Raw genomic sequence first — 22,530 nt, forward strand, 5'->3', positions numbered from 1 at the left:
TGCTATTATTATTATTATTATTATTAGTAGTAGTAGTAGTAGTAGTAGTAGTAGTAGTAGTAGTACTGTTACTAATAATAATAAAAATAATAACAAAGATAACAATAATGATAACAATACTAATAATAGTTGCAATATTGATGTTGATGATACTATTGCACAGATAAGAATAAAAACTGCTACTACTACTACTACTGCTGCAACTATGATCATTATCATCATCATTATCATTTTTATTTGCATTTTTCAAGTACCTAAACATATTTCCAAATATATTACCAAACCAATCTACTAAGAAATTATGATGGGGCCAGATGGGCCCCCAATCACAGTGGGCCCAGGTGCATTGCACCTCCTGCCCCCCCACCCCCAGTATAGTTCCGCCACTAATGTCAGCGGTTGTGGTGATATGACTTTTTTATCACTTCATTTCGTTCACATCAATTTTGCTTTATGGAAAATAGTTTTATGCAATAATTTAACATGATGTTCCATAGATATCAGTGACGGTTTTTAACATCATTACATAAGGATTCTTCCATCTTTGAAAAGAAAAATAGATTAATAGGGCATAATCGTGCATCAGGTACGTAACGAAATACTATGAAACTGCTAATTCTAATTGGTGCGTGTTAGCCACATTTCTTAAAAACTGTTGCAAATCACTATTTGAAGATACATTTATGTTCCTTTCTAGGAAATAAATTAAAAATATCATTTGAAATTTCAAAAATGTCTACTGACATCGAGTTTATAATATATAATCTATGGTGTATGGATATATATATATATAATATAAAGTATATATATATAACTATATAGATATATATATATAATATATATATATATATATATATATTATATATATATAGAATGTGTGTGCGCTCAGTATTCTGTAAAATTAACCGTCTTTTGTGCCCTGTAAAGGTAAGTGTCGTCACTGAACCTCACGTGGTCCTCTGTAAGCACTAATAAAAGATGTGTGCAGCGTCCTTTCCGGCCCTGGCTCTGCAGCCACTTGACTTCCATTCCCGCTCATTTTCTTCACTCTTGCTGTCCAACCACTTCAGCTCCCTGTTTTCACTGTCTGTAAGCGGTGAACGGCCGGAAGTGCCCCAGTACAGTGCGTAGCGTGAGAGTCTAAATTTCATAATATCAGATATATTTGATTAATCTAGCAATAATTTTTCATTTTATATATTGCAGCTCATTATTATTATTTCTATCTATGACATCAGACATTCAATGTACGCCATTTCCCTAATGCAATGACTTCAAATGCTACTGTATAACATTTGACTTCAAACAAACGCATGACCCTGATTATGAAGTGACCTATAAGCTCAGTGTTCGAGCGAACTGACCTCTGGACACTGCTCTGTGTGACGACATGACTTTGTGACCTCAACAGGATGACAAGAACTATTTCCGTTCGGAAGCAGCTCTCCTGCAGCAGCTGCACCACCCACGCATTGTGCTCATGATGGGCGTGTGCACCTCCTCAGCTAGACCTTCCATGCTGCTGGAATACCTGGCTGGAGGCACCCTGTACAACCTCATTCACACCCAAACGTGAGTACTGGCAGGTTTTGCCGCTGCATGTCGTTAGTGGAACTGTAAACTACAGTGCAATGTGCATGGTCCCTCAGATGTCATTCAATATGCAAATTCAATTCTCTTAACATTGTGAAATTTTCGAGTTGTTTGGAATCGTATCATACTTTTTCATATTTCGTTAACTACAATTTATTTTGATCACAACTTTTTATACATCGAGGTCACGTTCATGCTGTGTTGTAAGGATAGCAAAGTAGTGTTTATATAAACATTTCATTTTCCCAGAATATATTTGTGCTAATTAAGGTAAAGCAATTTTCAGATATGTAGCGCCATCAAGTCTGAAGCATTAACTCAAAGAATTTGACTGATTTAAACATTAACCTAGAATTCCGTTTTCCGAATAGGTTTCTGATGAGTAGATTTATAAAAATATAAGTTATGATTATTAGATGAGTTTCTTTTCAAGATGCTAGTGGAGATGTGAAGCCTGTCCCAAGGGTTACAGTAAGTTTTGAGAATGTTTAGACACATCTTAGTTAAGGTTCGTCTTTGAGAGCTATGAAGAACGAGTATGTTTTTCAGAATTGCAGACGTAGCACTTTATAGTTGGTCATCATATTCATCTCAGTATGTTTGAATTTATTGTTCTTTATGACAGATTATGGTAAGTACAGAGCTGCATGCATGCCATATTATATCCTATAAACCACTTTTTGAGTAAATTTAGAATTGACTTAGATCATGATAGTTTTTGTGTTAAATGTTCTCATATTCCTTTCAACCTCTCTACCTATTTTGTTTTCACGTCACTCTTGTAGAAAAAAACTTTACCAAAGACCGACTCAGCCTGAAGTGCGTAGAGGTCTGGACTATATACTCATTCATATTTTCATATGTTTAGCATTTCTTTCACTAACACAAGGTAAAACGATATAATTAATTCATGCTATAATAACTGCTACGCAGATAGGGATAGGATGACCTTTATTTGACAGGAAATACGAAAAATACAAGATATGTAACAAAGAGACAACAAAAGCACATTTGAATTACGAAACAAAGGAGGAAAAATATGCGAATTAAATATATACCAAACATACAGTGTCCCTTTTAGGTCTGCGCAGTTTCATAAATAAAGTATACTAAAGGATTATGGCCTTACTTGAAATAGTCATCCTCAGATGTAAGGCGAAAAATATCAGCTAATACTTGAGCACGCTCCTTTACACAGATGAAATGCTATGAAGGTAAATACCAGCAATGCTTTTCTTCCTGTTTTACGGTATCATATAACCATAATATAAAACAAACTCAAAGAACAACCGACTGAACATTATCAAACCTAAGAACTAACTGAAGATGAAGGTCTGTGGTGTTTCCATTAGGGCAAAAGTATAGGGATATTATTCACATTTGAAGGCCAAAAGTAAAGGGGACACTTCAGTGAAAAATAAAATGACAAATGACGTCAATTTTTTGTCACTTTCTCCCTTGTTGCTGGTGGATAACAACTCCTTTGCCCTAGCTTCTAGTTTCTCTTGCTGTCGCATTTCCCTTTCGTGAATGGTAAGATAAAGCAAGAATTTTTTTAGTCACTTAGAAACTAGCGTAGACATTTTCAAAATGGTTTACTATACGTCACAGTATTGTTAAAATTCTATGGAGTAAAAGCTCTTTCTATGAGGACTGGTAAAAGTAAATTTGTTTTAGTGCCTCAAGAGAAATCCATATCATAATATCATTCTACGGTTTGCCATTTTAATCCTTAATTGTCCGAATTTACAATACATATCTTTTTAACAGAAGAGATAGGCTGGACCACGCAGCATACTTCGTAGTGGCCAAAGATATTGCCCAGGGCATGAATTACTTACATCGACACGATCCTCAGGTAAGAGGGGTTTGGTAGTCGCTGTCTTTCCTAATGCTTTCCAGGCACTAGAACATGTTCTTTTTCGTTACAAACACCTAAAAATACCATCATCATGATTAATGAACATCATTGTTATCAACCATTCATGTGTCGTTGACACTTCCCTTTCACGTGTTAATTTGTATTATTTCTTTTTTTCTTTTTTACATCAAAGAATAAGTTAATGTAATGGATGCAGAATTTGACAAACCATTTTCAATAGATTAAATCATACTGGAATTCCAATATAAGGAATGGATGGGTTATAAGCAGTAAAACATAAGTAGATGAGTAAATGGTTTTCTCGGCTTAAAGTGATGACAATGTCATGGATTCTGAACAAGGTCCTGAATTTTATGATGTTTCTTACTTTTTTTCTTTTGTTTATATATTTACTATGAATTTTATCACATCACCGTGATTCATATGCAAGCTATAATCTAAAATTTTCCTTTACACTAGCAAATAATTCCTCCATTTCATATAGTTTACATATACATGTAATTACGCACTTTACCTCTCAGGTTCTCCATTTGGATTTGAAATCAATGAATGTGTTGCTTGACTCGTACATGCGAGCCAAGATAGCAGACTTTGGGTTTTCTATACTGAGACGCTCGAGGGCCGGTTCACCTGCACAACGGGGGTCAATCAGGTACGCTTGCACTTCCCTTACAGTAATATCTCTAACTTCTTATTTAGCATCATAATTTGGGGTGCGTACTTATAGATCCCACTGTGGAAGTATCTGCTGGATAGAAAATTAATTTTTCCTTGAACTCTAAACGTTAAGACTTCTTAACTTGACGGATATTATTTTGTAATGAGCTACAACGATAGTAGTGTATGCGATGTAATGAGATCTTTGTCTTCCTATTGTTTGTTCAACATCTAAAACTTTGCAAACATGAGAGCTATGATCTTTTGAAGGGGAACGCCTGCATGGATGGCCCCGGAGCTGCTGACAAAAGGAGAGGTGTCTGCGAAATGCGACGTTTACAGCTTTGCCATCATCTTGTGGGAAATGTTGACTTCCAGTCATCCCTTCAAAGGTTTAGATATATTCCAGGTAAGTCATTATCACGAGAGGATTAAGAAATCCAGTGGGTTAGGTAAACACCCCACCCAGAACTCAAGTCTTTAATTTCATTGCTAGAACTATAAAAAGATTTCGTTAAGTTTAGGAGAGTAGAATTATATAAACTTCTTCATAGTCCAAAGGCACTTAAAGCTCAGACAGTAAGATAAACTTTGCATTAAGTAGGGTGTTGTTATTTGGCGTTGAAATTGTTGTACCTGTTGTCGGTGATGGTAACTGAATGACAATAAGTCTTGCCTGTTCCTTGATCGGTTGTGAATTGCTCTTCTAATGAACTGACCATTCTCGTTCATCACTTGACCTATTGTTAAGAACACGCTTAGTAATAAACGTGTCATCAGATCTTTTTTATTTGAATCGTTTGGCTTGGTAGATTGAGGTGTAAGATTATCTGCATTTCCAAGCATTTTTATATAAATAACCTTTCTCATTTTTTATTATTGTAGTACGGGTTAATTTCAGTTGTGAATATCCTCGTAAAGAACTGAATTTCCCGATGTGTGATTTAGGAAAAAGTAAGGAGTAATTCAAAACAGGGTAAGATCACCTTCATGTTAGCAGTTACTAGCATCAAATATAAACGACGTACTAATCGAGTAAATTCGGAGGACTGACTTTGTGCACTGCTTGCAGATGCCTTCCCAACCAGGTAAATGGTACAGTCAAGGTATGTCTAAGTCATCAAAAGCGTCGGTTAACCATTCAGGTTGTACTGAATTTCTGATTCAAAGCCTTAAGTCTTAAGAGTTAGCAGTACCACAGTCATGTAGTTTTTCTTTTGTTTCACGCTGACACCCATGGCGATTACCAATTGGCCATCCAAGAGAAATTCTGGATTGTTAGTGTATAAATGGTCTAAGAAATAATGGGCTAGCTGGTGCCCTAGTCAATAAAGAACATGTTTCTTATCTTGAAAGATGAAATATCAAGTCATAGAGGATAGTATACGAATTTTCTAAGAAATTTTATTACTCATCTTGAATATATCTACCTAAATAGACTTCAAGCCCGTAAAAAAAGACAATGTAGGTATCTTAGAATTTCAATAATAATACAAAATATCTTCCTTAGGTATCTTTTAGTATTTAGAATAGGGCCATGGTGCAAATGAAAAGACTGTCGCGTGATTTTGAAACCTGAATTTTTTTCTGGATGTTACTCCAAGGGTAGATAATTAGAATGAGAATACTATAGATTAGTCATTTCCCATTCAAGTTTTATTTTCTTTTGTCAGATTAATGCCATTGTTTCATTAACACTATAGTTTACCTCTCTCTCTCTCTCTCTCTCTCATATTGTTTATGAACCAGCTCTTACTTCAAATTGTAGAAGTCATAGTTCTTCTGTATGTCTCTACATGTATCTCATATTACTATTTGACCAAACTAAGTAATAATCTCCTCTTCGGCAACTCCACTTATAATCTTATCATTGATTCATTTCCCACTGACAAAAATGTTTCTGACAAATGCTTCGTTCCTTATATTTTTCATTTTCTGTGTTATTAGTTCCCATTTCAGTTCCCCAGGGCAAACACATCACATATATACTGTGCAGTCACAGTGGTATAGTATATATATATATAGATATATATTATATATATATATATATATATATATAATTATATTTATATATTTTATATATATTTATATAATTTTTTTTTCAAATATAAGCAGCAATATGGTAACGATAGTCTTAAGGTGATGTTAATAATGTATAACTGATAGCAAGCACAGGAATTTTAAATGTAATAACTCATGTTCTGAGAGCAAGATGTCATTCTTTTTATCAGATAATGGAGAGAACTGAGTCAGGGGGACGACCAACGCTTCCTGTGTCAAGAATGTCTAGAGAACTGAAGGAACTTATCACTTCTTGCTGGGCCCAGAATCCTTCACTTAGGCCAAGTTTTGAAGAGATATTGGGGGCTTTAGAGACTGCTGCTGTACCATCTTCCTGGCGAGGGCTTCTCCACAAAGCTAATATCAAGTCATCACAGCTTTCTGATGTAGCTGCTGCAAGGTTAGATTTTATTTATAGATTTAAATGCCTTTATAGACAGTATCATACTGTTTCAGTGCAGTATGCGACTCTTGATACAAGAGCCAAGTGTCCAAAAGTGGTTAATCTTTATATTAAGGATTCACATGAATTTAATGAGAAAAATTGCATAAACCCAACGAGCTTCTTCCTGTTTTCTAGGACCATCATCAGTGTAGTTGAACAAAGTGTAGAGCTGGTACGACGCTCCCTCCAACAACAGAGAGCTAGTAAAAACCGGGAACTAAAAGGAAGGGAACTAGATGAGAGTGAGAATATGGCAAATGTTTATGATACACTGGAAACTGATATTGGTAATTTAATAGACATTGTTAAGCCACAGCCACGACTAAAGGGTACATATCATAAGATTTTTTTTTTTTTTTTTTTTTGCCATTTGAGCACAGTATACTGTTCACTATGTTTCTAATTAGTCCCCCTAATTTACAATACTCATGGTGACATTAATGCTTAATATCTTAAAATTTCCTAGTTTACATTATTTTTCTAAATTTATTTGTTTTGGATGATCTGAAGAAGTTGCAGAGGAAGATAATTTTGTTCATGTTACATTAAAGAGTGTTTCATTATTCCAAAATCTAGGTGTGTCATCTTCAAGAGGCATGAAAGATGAGTCCCCTAGTCGACAAACTTCCCCATACCGCAGATCTTCACCCACCAGACATCCATACTCACGAGATACATCTCAAGGTAGAGGTCATAACCTCAAGAAGAGCCAAGTAAGGGATTTCAGTCCTCACAAAGAGGCCATTAGAGAGTCTTCAAGCAAAGTCTCCAGGACAGCTCTTGGTGATATAAACAGAAGGTTATCTGTTAAAGAACTTAGAAACTCGAGTGTTGAACATAGAAACAGATTAGACCGCAGCAGGCAGAGGAAAAAAGACAGTCATTCTGAAGAAGTTGCCCGGTACAGAAATGACAGGCTTAGCTCGGAGAAGTTTGCAAAAGAAAATGACAGGCGTAGAAAAGGCCGAGAGAGAGATCAACTAGGAGTGCCTGATATTCCAAAAGTTAGAAATAAATCTAACAGGGACTGTGAATTTTATGGCATTCAGGAGAACTGGGAATATGAAAAGAGTAACTTTAACCGTGGTAAAAAAGAACCAAAGCAGATAATTGAACGAAGTAGTAACAAGGCCAAAGCAGGGAAGAAAAAACGGTCAAGAAGCCTGGAGAGCAGTGTCAGATACAATGATGTTCATATGGCTGTTAGAAGTCCAGTTAGACAACATGGTGGAGGAAGTGACAGACACTCAGACTTGCCCAGGGATAGAAATTATAAAAAAAGATATTACAGAGAACAGAATCTCTCACCTGAGCAAAGGGGGTTATCAAAAAATCACCAAAAGAATTATGAGAGGCTAGCAGACAGTAGAGACAGTCTTGGGGATAGCCAGAATGAGTCTTGGACTAGCATTGAAGGTAGCAGTTATGGGGATTCCAACAATCCTTTAGATGAGTTCGAGGATCATTATTCAGAAAAGGTCAAGCGAAGATATTCACCCAGTCCTAGAAGAGCTTCCCCTCAGCGTCACCTTTCACCATCTCGCAAAGTGAGTCACCACTCACCTGAGCAACCTGATTACAGCTACAGTCCAGAGAGACATCGTTCTCCTCGCAGTCCAGTCCGAAGGAGGGTAACAGACTCTCGGTCGCATTTTGGCCCATTGATGGTGACATCTGAACAGCTGTTAAGTCAAAAACAAAGGTTGCGTCCTGTACGACCATCTGAATTGTCTGATTTAACAAATATGCCCGAGAACTCTCTCAATGACATATCAGTTATTCTCAAAACTGCCATCACAAAACGTCGTAATGCCTTTGATGAAGGAATGAGTGGCCGAGACTCTTTCCGATCTGATTTTGAGTGGTCTGACTGGCACTAATGGTAGATAATCTCGCTTGTCTCCAAAGTATGGGATGTACTATAAGGCACGACCAGATTTAGTTTCAGAGCTTTTTTTTCATACGATTAGCATCTTTACACTCATGGTAATATTGAAGGTGATTTTATCGATTTAATAATAAAATGTAAGTAGAATGATTATTTAATGACCATTCTACTTACAACGAATGACATAAATGGCTCTAAGTAGTTATGTACACGTTGGATAAATATTACTCACCCTTCCTGATATTGACTTTGTAATGGACATTAGAACAACGTTTTAGTATACTCGAAAAAAAACTTAGAATCTTTTGCCAAAGTCAAAAAAAGTCATGATCGTTACTGCTCTAGAGTTCTTAGCTAGTGAAGGATCGGAAGATATTTTCCTTTCATGTACATTCTGAACGTAAATTTTATAGTATTTTATCATACATACCCCTCTATTTCAAGAGAGGTTGTCATTTCCTTAACTTGTTGCCTCCCACTGCCAAATTAAGATTATCAGTAATCCAGAAAAGATACTTAGTATTCTTTATGAACTGGGAGGGAGTCTCTTGTCAGTGTTACTAGTTTGTCTATATTGTAAAAATAATACCATGTTATTTCATCTATACTTGTTGTTGTTGAGTTATATTGATATACTACTGTACAGTGTAATAGGCGTGTTTTTAGACAATCTTGTTTTTGTAGAGCAAAATAAAGCGATGGCATGACGACTCATAACAAAAATAGAATTTTTGAGATATTTTTCATCCGAAGCATTCACCTTCAATTCATACAAAGGGAAAATAACTTGCATCTAGCCTGGTCATGTGAAAAGGTTAATAGTACAGATAACGAAGACTTATTTATGCATGTAGTATAACCTCATTTAAAATTTGGGCAATACGCCCTTCATAAATCATGCCCTGTGAACTGCCGTGGTAAAAGTGAGAAAATTGAAGTTTATTAAGACAGATATTATTATTATGAAGTTTCAGCATCCCCTTCTAAATTGCATGTCAGCTCACAAACAGCTGTGACTATGCACCACCAAACAAAGTTAACATAGTAAGAGGGCTGCTTAAAATCAGTTCTGTTTGTACTTGAAACTGCCATAAAGCTTTATTAAACTTGTTAGTAATATCAAAATTAAAATGAATTTAGCAATAGCAATGATTACGTATATGACAAACTGTGAATCTGAAATTATGATGTTCAATCCAATAGTTATTAAAAATATTTAGCTGAATTCCTAATAGGATTTGGGTTTGCACAGGTTTGTTCAGTTTTATAATAACTACTATACTAATCAAGTTTTGCAAAACATACTGTTCCTTTGAGTGTTTTTTTAACAATCGTTGAGATTTATTTGTACCCCATAATGTTAGGATTTGCTCACCTGCCGCAAATGCTCCTCCCTCAGTGCTCTACGATGATAAAGGGACAATAAATGAAAAATACCTGTAAAGGATTAGATCATAATTTTTTAGAATTTTCATCAAGATAGTAGACTATGTTCACGCTGCTACCTATGTAAAAAAAAAAAAACTTGACAAGATTTTATATGGGTAACATCAAGTGGTTATCTGATGTAAAATCTGAAGCAAGGTTAGTATTTCTGTAGTAATGCTGGGTTTACTTTGAATCTTTAAAGTGACTCCCCAGCCTGATAATTTTATCTATCTAAATCATCATATCTTTGTATAAATAGACATTTGGTGATTAACTCATATCTTTGTATATGTTCTTGAGTAAAAGAGAAGCCTTCATCTGTTGCTTTCTGTACCCTTTCCTCAGATCATTGTTTAAGGAACTATTGATGTAAAGGCATTTGGAGCAAACGTTCTGAAAAATATGGCATACATTGAATAATTTCTGTAGGTTTAGAATCCTTGCAATCAATACTTACGTCAAATAAGATTAATGCAGAATGCATATGCTTGCAAGTGATGCAAACGAGATCTGGCGTGAAAGGTAACAGAATATTTATATTCGGAATTAGAATTTACTGAAGTGCAATTAATGTATAGTGAGTTATGGAATGGAAACATTTTACGAGAATAGATAACCTTAGTTTTGCTAGTTTAGCACCAAATCTCATTAACTAGGATGATTGCAAATCTATGCCAAGTCTTTTAAGGCGGGCTGCTATTTCATTTTTCATCAGGGGAAAGTGAACACGTAATATCAGTTGCAAATGAGTTGCATTATCTTTTTACAAACATTGTACTACAGAACATCAAGCGAAAAGGCAACAAACAAAAGCTCTATAAACCTGAATTTAAATCGGTGAAAGTAATCAAGTAAATAACCTTATCTCAAAATAACCTCATAGCAATGCGACAGATTTGAACAATTCTGGGGCTTCAAGTAAACGTTGGAATTTCTGATGCTCATACTGTGGTCCTGGGGATTGCGAGGGCGTTCGTAAATGTGAGGAAAGCTTGGGGGTTTGATAGAGAGATGTTGTGTTTGTGGAACATCCCAGTCTGTTTTGAGGGTTGTTCTCTTAGGGTTGTAAATTTATTTTGAAAAAATTGTTGCTCTGTACAGAAGCCTAATAAGGTGAGTTATTGGTTATACATTTTTTTCTTTTAACTTACAAGCTATCTAGACAGTTTTGGTTAGGGTGGCGATGAAAATCTCAATTGATATGATTAACAACTTTAAGGGTAAAGGAGACACAATTGCTTGGTTATAAAAGGTAAAATTGGTCGCCAAGCTTCAGAAAGTGAATGATGTGGCTGCATTCATTCCATTTTTTTAGGTGATGCACTGGACTTGTATTTGGAAATAAAAGATGACCAAAGGATAGTGAAAAGATTGAATAATTACTGAAAGAAACCTTTTCAGATACTTTTGTAGCATTTGGGAAATTAACTCATTCAAGGTGGACGGGGGAGCAGGTAGATGGCTTTGCAAATGAATTAAGAAGGTTGGTATGGTTAGCTGGGTTTAACGGGGATGGGTTGGAACAGTGAGGTTGTCATTTGTGAATGGTATGACTCTACTCAGATTTTTTACTGCATTTGCACTCACTCGCAGGGGTGCCCTTTTAGCTCAGAAAAGTTTCCTGCTAGCTGATTGGTTGCAAGTACTTTGTCCAAATAGCATCATTGTTTTTAAATAATTACCAAGTAATATGAATCGAAACTTATTTACTAACCTAAATTTCTCCCTCAGATATATGTTTTGTCAATAGATAATGTTGACAAATAAAGAGTTTATAAAAGTATTGTGTTGGTAAGTCTAAATTTAACAACAACGCCAGCCGAAGTCAACAAAAGAAGCTTGTTTTTGGATGACACTGCATAATTATTTTACTTTTCACATATTTTAACACCAATTGGAATAAATTACACTAAGCATAAGAAATACATGTTATTATAAACTTTCTTTGAATGCTAGAATCTACTAAAAACATGGAATTAATAAAAATCGCTATTGGTGAAATCTTCCGGGGAGGTAAAAAGAACAGCCTGTAGCAGCCTGATATGAAACCTGTAAAATACATTTTGTACCGTGTGTCAATAAGTAAATAAATAATGATGATAATATAAATTGTATGCTGTGTAGCAAGTATAGCCTATTCTGTAAACCTGTTCAGTAGCTCACAATATATCAAATAAAATTAAACAGTATTTTTTATCCCCCATCTATACTATTTTAATGAGACTGGCATATGCTTCCCTTCAAGACAACATTGTGGCGGGATCACAAGCTTAAAAACTCCAGCTGCCAAACCCACCCTCAGTCACACTTTCCTCTTTACACTACAGAATACAAGCAGGACAATTGACCTATACCTACACACAGAACGAAAAAACACAAACACATGTACTCACCCAACTGCTGATACTCCAGGCTATGGCTGTGCTGTCCATCGGTCAAGGTCGCTGAGACACCAACAACAACAACAACAACCAAGAACACAACCCAACAACCCAGGACCACAACCCCACAACCCAACAACACAACAACAAGGAACACAACACAACACCCAAGGACCACAACTCAACAACACAGCAAACCAACAAGGAACACAACCACAACTTAACAACTCAACAACAACCAAGGAACACAACCACAACAAAAGACCACTGCACAAACAATTACCAACACAAAAAAACAAAAACACACACACCCACTAACAACACCAAGAAATCACAACAGCTCACTAACAACAAACCTCAACCATAACAACTCGCATGTAATCCAACAGGAACTCACATATAACTCAATAAAAACCTCATAGCATAACAAATCTAACAATACAGGCACAAGAAATCTTAAGCAACAATATTAAACTAAACAAAACAAACAACAAGTCAATAACACAACTCAACTGACTTTCAATTCCTTCAAGACTGCTGCCGACACTACTATCACCAGCTCTCACCAAAAACTGACTAAAGACTAACTCCAAAACACAGAACTCTAACAACTAACAGCACCAGCAGACAACTCAGAATTTACCAATAGCCAATCCAATCATTAACTACCCATCCAGCAATTACGCCCTCTCTCTCTCTCTCACACACACACACAGATGTTGTCAAATGGAGCTCCATAACTCCTCCATATTTCCTCCCCCGTTACATCTGACAACATCTCCTTACACTCACAACACCCACACTAAATAGCCTTCTGCAACACCCACAGATGCTCGGACGCAGGCCCCCTGGATCTTGTTTGAGGGCCCTCATACACACTCTCAGTTACACCACCATCATCTTCTCCCAGACCACTTCCAGTCAGACTACCATTACCATCTCCCTCACTACCATCCTCCCAAATCCCATTCACTATCTTATCTACCCCTTCTAACTCTTGTCTGAATATCTCTCGTAACTCTGCCACCAAATCACTTACCTCATTTACACTCCTGCCAAACTCCCAAAGAGACTCATTCATACTGCCAACTACATCCTTACCACCTGATTCACTTCATGGTGAAACTTCACCAAACCCTGACAATTCAAACCCACACACACTATATGTATTAGTCATCCCCTCAAAGTCATCTGTATTACACGCCTTATCCACCATTTTTACCGTAACACTAACCCCTCTATCATGCAGTTCACATTTCTCCCTTTCATTCCCGTCCCTTACCTTCTTCCGCTTTCTTCCTTACTCAGCCAACACCAACTGCCGATCTTCCAGACCCACTTGCTCACTGACACTCGGCTCATGTTTATTCACCCTCAACCACTCACTCATCACATTCTCCCAAACATACTGCAGTACTTCCCTCCACTTATGGAGCTGGTTATGGTGTGCCCTAACCTCCTCCACACTCACAATTTCCCCAACACATAACTCAATCCACTCGGTCCCACTTCCAAAATCTCAAAAGGCCCTTCAAATTTCTCCCTTGCCTTATTCACATTCATTCTCCCCATCTCAACCACCTCTTTCAACCCCTTATCTCCAATCCTAAAACTTTCAAACCTCTCACTCGCTTTCTTCCACAAGTCTTGATCACTCTCTGACAGACCCAACCACAGCCTAACAATCCTTTCAAAATTCAACACATACTTACAAGGAGACATACCTATACTCTTCTGCAGTGTGGCATTATATGCCCACACTGCACGTCCTACATACATATCCCAATCATTGTCGCAAACCATGTTCATACGGGTACCCCGACATCCACTAACTATGTGTCCTGCCTATCCACACCTATAACATTTAATATCCCTATCTTTCTTACACTCACTCAATAAATGCCCCGTTTGCCCACACCCGAAGCACGCTCCTAATGCCCACAGACATTCATTCTTCCTGTGTCCTGGCTTACCACATCTATAACACTGCTGCTCTCGCTCACAACTAACTGACCCTACTCTTCCAACACTCGCACTCTTATCTCTTTTAGGGCTAACTACACTCACGTTACTTGCCCTAACGCTCCTATCTACCACTCACGCTGCCATTCGCTTTGGCCCTTCCAAAACTGCCTCCCTATAGCTTTTAAACTCTGGTACTACCTCAGCTACTTCAGTCCTAACACTAACACTCCTATTCTCTTTCCAACATCTATCTAACTCATAATCCTCTACTATCTCTAAAATGTCGTTCCACATCAACCTTTCATTCGTCCATCGCATTTTCTCCTTACGTTTCAGATTCATAAACTCATATACACTCTCTGGTACAGTCGCCAACAACTTTCGCACTAATTCCTTGCACTCATTTATCCCTTCGTCCCCAAACTTTTTCCTGGCTAATGTTTCTAACCTACAGACATACATTGACAACGACTCACCAACATTCATTCTTGCTTCTTCAAAATCTTGCTTTCTCCTATGTCTAACGCTACTCTTTATCCTCTTTGCCTGTTCTACAATCCTAGCTTTTACACTCTCATACGGCACATTCCCTGAACTCATCATTACCATATACATACTCAACAAAAATCCAGTCAAAAAGCTATCTAACTCTCTTGTTATCCCCATACTTTGCCTCACAATACCTCTCATATCCCTTAAAAAAAACCTCCTATGTCCCTACTACCATATTCCTCATACTGTGCACATCAGGGTACCTCTCTCATATACACAGCCTTTCATATTTCCTGCTCACTCTCACTCTCACTTTCACTACTTCCATTCTGACCCTTCTTTCCCTCTACCGAATACAATGAATCCACTTCCATACTCACGTCCATACTCTTGATAATGCTCTTCTTACCCTTCTTCTTTCTACCCACCTGTTTCCACTCACAGCTATCTAAATCACTCTCAGCCCTTTCCCTAATGTATTCAGTCCTAGTCTCACCCTGTCCATCACCCTTACTAACCTTCTTTCCCTTAATCTTCTTCTTTTCCTCAGCCCCCTTCTTATTCTTGTTCTCAGGTTTATCCTTATCCTGTGTCTTCCCTTTCTTTCCTTTACTTATCACAACCAAATCACCTTTGTCACTCGTACTCTCATCCACTCGCTCTTTCACTTTCTTTACCACTCCTGGCCTCACAAGACCTAGTAGGCCTACCTCCTACAGCTCCCCCTCCCATGAATCCCTTCATCATTTCCTGCATCATCTCTTGCAGTGCATTCATCATTAACCCAAATTTTTCATCCTTCCTCTCAACCATTCTCTCTTCCGCTCCTTTCACCTCTTCTTTCATTTCCACTTTCGCACTCCTTAGCATTCCTCTCATTTCCTCTAACTCACTCTTCAGCTCCTCACAGCTCCTCACACTCTACCCTTAACCTCTCATTCTCCACTTCCAATCTTCCCTTAGTTTCCCTCGCCAACCACAACTCCTCCTTCAGCCTCTCCATCGTCCTGCAGCTGCCTCACCAACAGTCCCTGTTCGGGCACCAAAAAAATCATGTGGCGGGATCACAAGCTTAAAAACTGCCGGGCAAATCCCCCCACATAAACCTAATCACTCCAGCTGCCAAACCCACCCTCAGTCACACTTTCCTCTTTACACTACAGAATACAAGCAGGACAATTGACCTATACCTACACACAGAACAAAAAAACACAAACACATGTACTCACCCAACTGCTGATACTCCAGGCTATGGCTGTGTGGTCCGCCGGTCTAGGTCGCTGAGACACCAACAACAACAACCAAGAACACAACCCAACAACCCAGGACCACAACCCCACAACCCAACAACACAACAACAAGGAACACAACACAACACCCAAGGACCACAACTCAACAACACAGCAAACCAACAAGGAACACAACCACAACTTAACAACTCAACAACAACCAAGGAACACAACCACAACAAAAGACCACTGCACAAACAATTACCAACACAAAAAAACAAAAACACACACACCCACTAACAACACCAAGAAATCACAACAGTTCACTAACAACAAACCTCAACCATAACAACTCACATAAATCCAACAGGAACTCACAGATAACTCAATAAAAACCTCATAGCATAACAAATCTAACAATACAGGCACAAGAAATCTTAAGCAACAATATTAAACTAAACAAAACAAACGACAAATCAATAACACAACTCAACTGACCTTCAATTCCTTCAAGACTGCTGCCGACACTACTATCACCAGGTCTTACCAAAGACTGACTAAAGACTAACTCCAAAACACAGAACTCTAACAACTAACAGCACCAGCAGACAACTCAGAACTCACCAACAGCCAATCCAATCATTAACTACCCATCCAGCAATTACGCCCTCTCTCTCTCTCTCTCTCTCTCTCTCTCTCTCTCTCTCTCTAACACACACACACACAGACAATGTCAAATGGAACTCCATAACTCCTCCATAACATTTCCCAAAGAGGATAAGGAATAGTAGTGTAGATATCAGGACATACCAGAAATGAAAGAAGGGATAAGGAAAAAAAAGATAGATATTACGTGAGGAATGGAAATGTGGAAAAATATTAAGTAAAATATTGCAAAGAAACACAAAGAAAGACTATCATCAACTGAAAGAGGTAGTGCGAACTATATTATTATGAAAAACGGCTGCTATGACAGTCAGCTGGGATATTTTTCCCACCTGGCCGCCACAGGCAGTTTCCCCGGATTCACCAATAGCGAATTTTATTGATTCCATGTTTTTAGTAGATTCTGGTATTCAAAGAAAGTTTATAATAACATGTTTTTCTTATGCTTAGCATAATTTATCCTAATGGTGTTAACTCTTTCACATCCGCTTAGTTTTGAGCAGTGTGTCCCCAGATATCCGAGGTATCTGGTAGCGCTCAAACAGTGCGAAAAAATAATTATATCTAAAATTCAGCAAAAATATAAATTTTATGCCAACAACGTTCATATTGTGTCCTTTTTTTCTAAATGTTAGTATTTTATGGTGGAATAGTCAGAATAAGAGTCCCAGCCTTCTAAATACGAAAAAATGTGAGTTATTTAACAAAAAACAAAAAAATCTTTACTTATTTTTATATTTTCGTTTGTAACCCAAAAACTATGAAAGTCAGGCAAATGAATTATTTTTTATGAGAAAGTCATTAAAATTCTCTAAATATCGACATATAAATCAATGGAAAACAAATAAGTCCAGCCGGTGAAAAAATTGATAGAAAAGAGGGTAAGAAACAGAGCGCAGTACAGGGACTTGAGCATACGCAGTACAGAAACTACATTGCTGGCGTATTGATACCCGAGATACATGGTCCAAAGTATGATCTAGCCTATGGAAATCGCTACTTGTCTGAAAATAAAAAAAAATACCCCTACCACACACATGAAAAATTTCGTTAAATTTTACGTACTGCTACGTCAGCTGGATAGATAGGGGAAAGAGTATTTTTACGTACTATTATGTCAGTTGGACATGAAAGAGTTAAAATATGTGAAAAGTAAAAAAATTATGCAGTGTGCATTTGAAAACAAACTCCGGTTGTTGACTTCGGCCGGCGTTGTTATTAAATTTAGACTTACCATCACAATACCTTATAATCTCTTTATTTGTTAACATTATTTATTGACAAAACATATATCTGAGGGAGAAATTTAGGTTAGTAAATAAGTTTTGATTCACATTACTTGGTAATTATTTGTGAACAATGATGCTATTTGGACAAAATACTTGCAACCAATGAGCTAGCAAGAAACTTTTCTGAGATAAAAGGGCACCCCTGTGAGTGAGTGCAAATGCACCTCGGTAAAAAAAAAAATACTGAGTTTAGTCACTGCATCATCTTATTGTAATGACCAAAAACCAGTTGTGTGCCTCCAATGTAGTAAGATGGGTCATATTTCAACTCAATGTGATTCAGGAATTGGAGGTAAATGGGTTATTTTGAGGTGGGCTTGGCGAACAGTGGTGGATAAAGTTAGTGGAGGACGTGTCATATCTGCCTTTTGATGGCAGAGAGATCTTGCATTGGTAAAGGTGAAACATGTGGAAAATTGAGTATTGATGATGTTGCAATTACTGTAACTGCTTTAGTGGCTGAGAAACTACTTTACAATATTGATTTAATTTCGGGCGTGAATGTAATCAATGGGATAGAGGTGTTTCAGTGGGTGAGGGTAAAAGTTCTGTTTGGTAAGGCAAGATGTTCAGTGATAAGTGATAACTCGGAGTGTGGTGCTATGGCTCACGCATGTGGCAATTCCAGTGTTATTACATTGAAGATGCAGATTTTGTGGCAAGTAGACAGTAGAGTGGTTCGTCAAAGAGGGAAATAAAGTAGAGCTGATGAGTAAGATTAGTGGTTATGATCAAGGATGGGATGAACGGAAGAGGGGGAATTCAAGAAAAAAGTAAACAGATAGATTGTAGAGGGTATTTTGCTCCCCTGGGACAAGCAGAGTGAGGATGGGGTCTTTCCTTTAATGGCTGTTGAGCAACCAATTTAAAATGAAGTTAGACTATCACTGGACTTTAGAGAGGCTGAACACGTTTGTAGAGTGCCATACTGGGGATGATGCTACTGATGTGTGTGACCTTAAGGGAATGGTGCGGAATCCAAGGTAACATAGCTATTGTAGATTTAAAGTCATCATATCTGCAAATTAGAGTGGACAAGAAGCTGTGGTGCTATCAACTCGTAAATTCAGACTTACTGTTTAATAAAGTTGGGATTTGGGTTGAATTCTGCTCCTCGAATTATGGGTAAAATTTCAAAAACTGTTTTGGGGAGGAGTAAGGACATAAAAGACTACAATTTCTTACATCAATAACATTTTGGTTGACAAAACTCAGGTGCCAGCTTCTGAGTTGGTCACATACCTAAAACTGAATGGATTGATTGCTAAACCACCTAAGACTGGCTGGGAGTGCTTTGGATAAGATCAAGATGAGAATTGTTTTCAATTTGTGGAAAATTGATGGGCTACTACCCCATTGCCAATGGGTTATGAGTAGCTTATGGCTATGTGAAGAGACAAGCAGGTAGTGGGTCATGGGACCGTAATGTTGACCCAGATGTAGTCTTGATATTCAAAGAGGTTGTCCAGAAGGTAAACAAAGATGATCAAGTGCAAGGGCAGTAGCATGTTTCTCAGTCTGAGTGTAAGCAGGTTAGGTATACTCAAACATGAGCAATATGCAATAGCTGTATATTCCCACAATTCAATACATGATGAGCAGCAGTGCACGTGGCAATGTTGAGGCCACGCTTACTCCAGCGAGACTGCCCCAGCCTCCATTTCTCCCGCCTTAAACACATTTTGGCGGGAATACAAGTAACTTTCAAATGCATTATATGGAAACATCCTACATCCCTTCTCTAAAATAAATGTATTACACTTTTCATGAAATTGAAGGTTTATCAAGTAATTATACAGAAGAGAAGTGTAAGGCATACTGACGACAAAATGGTGTTATATGAAAGAGGAAACAAATCATATAAGTGGAACGTGATTACGTGCTCATTGCAAAGTAGGACGACATTTAGTTGCATGAAATTGACAAGTTATTACAAAATGGTCACATATTCAGTGAAAAAAGAAAAATCAAATTGTGCATAACTAAAGAAAAATCAAATTGCACACAATTGAAAAATCACAAAATGTAGTTTTTATGCCAACTCGGAGGATTTATTTTCCTCGTCCCTCTTCTGGGTTGGCGGTCAGCACACGAGTCAGCGGGGGAAAGTGAACGAGTAGGTGGGGAATCCTGCACTCTTATTTCCTGAAGACGTTTTCTGTTTCTCGTTGGTATTTTTCCACTACCATCTAGTTTTATGACATATTGGCGGTCTCCTTTCATTTCAATGACTTTTGCAATACGATCCCAGGCCTTAGAGACAACATTTTGCACTGTTACTGTGGTGCCCGTTTGCAAGGGGCGGAGTATCTTTGCACTCGAATCATGACGGAACTTGACATTTCTCAAATGTCTACCCATCTCCTCCTCTCTGTCTATCATAATGTCTGCCCACTGCTCTGTTATCTTACGATAGCTTTTAATCATGGGGACTGAGTCTCTGAGTTGTTGTCCCATCGCTAATTGTGCCGGCGATTTATTGATGTCTCAGGGGCGTATTTCTATATTGCAAAATGGCTCTTGCAAGACTATCTGTGTCGAGGCTTCCGTCGCTTCTTGTGTTATCTTGAATGGTTCTTTTTGCTGTACGTATTGCTGCCTCTGCCCTCCCGTTGGATTGGGGGTAATGGGCTGAGGATATTCTCATCCTAACCCCCCATTTCTGTAGGAAGCTAGCCATTTCAGTGCTTACCAAATTGGTGCCACCATCGAGGGAGATTTCTTCCGGTGCACCCCACTGCATGAAGTATCGTCGGAAGAGTGGGATCAACTTAGCAGAAGTAGCACCACTTGGAAAGAAGGCAATTTCCAGCCAACCAGTAAGCCTATCTGCATATGCCAGATATTGTTTTCCACATATTTGAAACATAACCGTGACCGTCTTTTGAAAAGGATATTCAGGGGGTGGGGTAGGCAATAGCGGTTCCTTTTGTTGGGATGGAGCGATGACGTTGCATGTTCTGCACTGCATCCTCTTGAGTTTCAGTTGACCCTCCATCCCAGGCCAATGCACAGCCTGTCATCCCCTACGAATCATTGAATCAGAACTTTGGTGGCCTGAGTGTAGGTTAGAGACAACTCGGTCTTGTAGTGACACAGGTATTACTAGACGTATGTGCCCTTCATCATATGAATACACCACCAGTTCGTCCACGATGCCAAGTCGGTCCCGTACGTTAAAATACGGCTTTATGCTGGAGTCGACTAGCTTTCTTGATACCAGCCAAGAACCTGCGGCTACCATACTCTTTAGCAGCTGATATTCCACATTGCTTTCAGCAGCTTTTTTAACAGAATTCCAGTCGAGGGTTATGACGTCATCACTCAGCGAAGTGATCAATGCTGCAACGCAGCAATCAAATTGCATAAAATTTCTTTAGTCTTTTCGAATGCATCCTGTAACATTTCATCCCAGTATACCTTTCGACTGGTAGACTTTTTTAGGAGGTCTGGAAAGGGTTTCATTAGTTGAGAGGTAGCAACAAATAGTGCCAATTGGTTTACAAGGCCAAACCAAGAACTTATGTCAGTGATGGTTGGTTGATTTGGCATTGGGAAGCTCTTGATTGCAGACAACTTTTCCTCACCTGGCTTGAAATTGTCCCAACCTAATTCATAGCCTACAAAGTCTATCTCGCGTTGGCAAAATTGAAATTTATCAGGATTGAGGGTAACTCCGTTCTCTTCACATACTTGTAAAAAACTTATCGTGTGATAAAACGCTCCTTCCACAGTATCATCATATAGGAGAACATCATCGACATATTTAGATTTTCTCGGAATGTCCGCTATTACATCATCAAAGCGCTTTGAGTATGCATCCGAGGCAGAGACATGTCCCATTGGGGTCTTACAATACTGGTACCTACCCCATGGGGATATGAAGGTAGTCAGGTGCCGACTTTCCTCATCTAATTCCACTTGATGGAAACCAGAATAGGCATCTATTACAGTTTTGTATGAACGCACAGGTACACTGGATGCCATGTCAAACGGAGCAAAAGTGTGATGAGTTTCTCTTTTGCAATATTTGTTTAGCTTTTGGTAATCCAGTGTTCTTCTTGGGTTTCCATTCCTTTTAGCTACTACTACCATTCGCGCGCACCAATCGGTTGCAGTTCCTGTAGGAACGGGGCGGATTATTCCCAGTTTTACATTGTCGTCCAGCTGTTTTTTTACCTCTTGCTCCCAATGTTTGGGAATTGGAATTGGCGTATGGCATGCGTATGGGACTGCATCAGAGAGAAGGTGGATATGGTGTGGCTTTCCCTTCATTACTGGTAATGGATTCCGTTTAGTATTTAATATTTTACCAGAGAAACGCTCCAAAATCCACCTTTTGAGCTTAGGTACATTGGCCTCCTGAGGGGAGAACGGCAACTCTGTGACGTCATGGGTGTTGCTCCCATCACTGGCGACGTCATTGGCATCCAAACTATTGGGCAATTCCCTACCAATATTATTTACTGACATTCCGTCTACTTTAACATGATGGGGAAAGTTTGCACCACTAATCCTAAACACTTACATACATCTATAGATAGGTATAGCCTA

The 22,530-nt window shown here is 38.2% G+C and overlaps 1 protein-coding gene across 1 annotated transcript in view; it reads left to right on the forward strand.

The window, feature by feature from the left end:
• LOC135198604 (uncharacterized) overlaps positions 1–12,101 on the forward strand; it is a 65,708-nt gene extending 53,607 nt beyond the window's left edge. The window contains exons 3-9 of the mRNA XM_064226336.1: positions 1,412–1,572; positions 3,364–3,451; positions 3,997–4,127; positions 4,403–4,541; positions 6,364–6,593; positions 6,774–6,967; positions 7,215–12,101. Of these exons, the coding sequence (XP_064082406.1) occupies positions 1,412–1,572; positions 3,364–3,451; positions 3,997–4,127; positions 4,403–4,541; positions 6,364–6,593; positions 6,774–6,967; positions 7,215–8,518 (2,247 nt within the window). The 3' untranslated portion in view covers positions 8,519–12,101. The remainder of the gene's footprint in view (positions 1–1,411; positions 1,573–3,363; positions 3,452–3,996; positions 4,128–4,402; positions 4,542–6,363; positions 6,594–6,773; positions 6,968–7,214) is intronic.
• Positions 12,102–22,530: the final 10,429 nt, after the last annotated feature.

The sequence above is a fragment of the Macrobrachium nipponense genome, chromosome 22 (assembly GCF_015104395.2).
Source record: "Macrobrachium nipponense isolate FS-2020 chromosome 22, ASM1510439v2, whole genome shotgun sequence".
Classification (NCBI taxonomy): Eukaryota; Metazoa; Arthropoda; class Malacostraca; order Decapoda; family Palaemonidae; genus Macrobrachium; species Macrobrachium nipponense.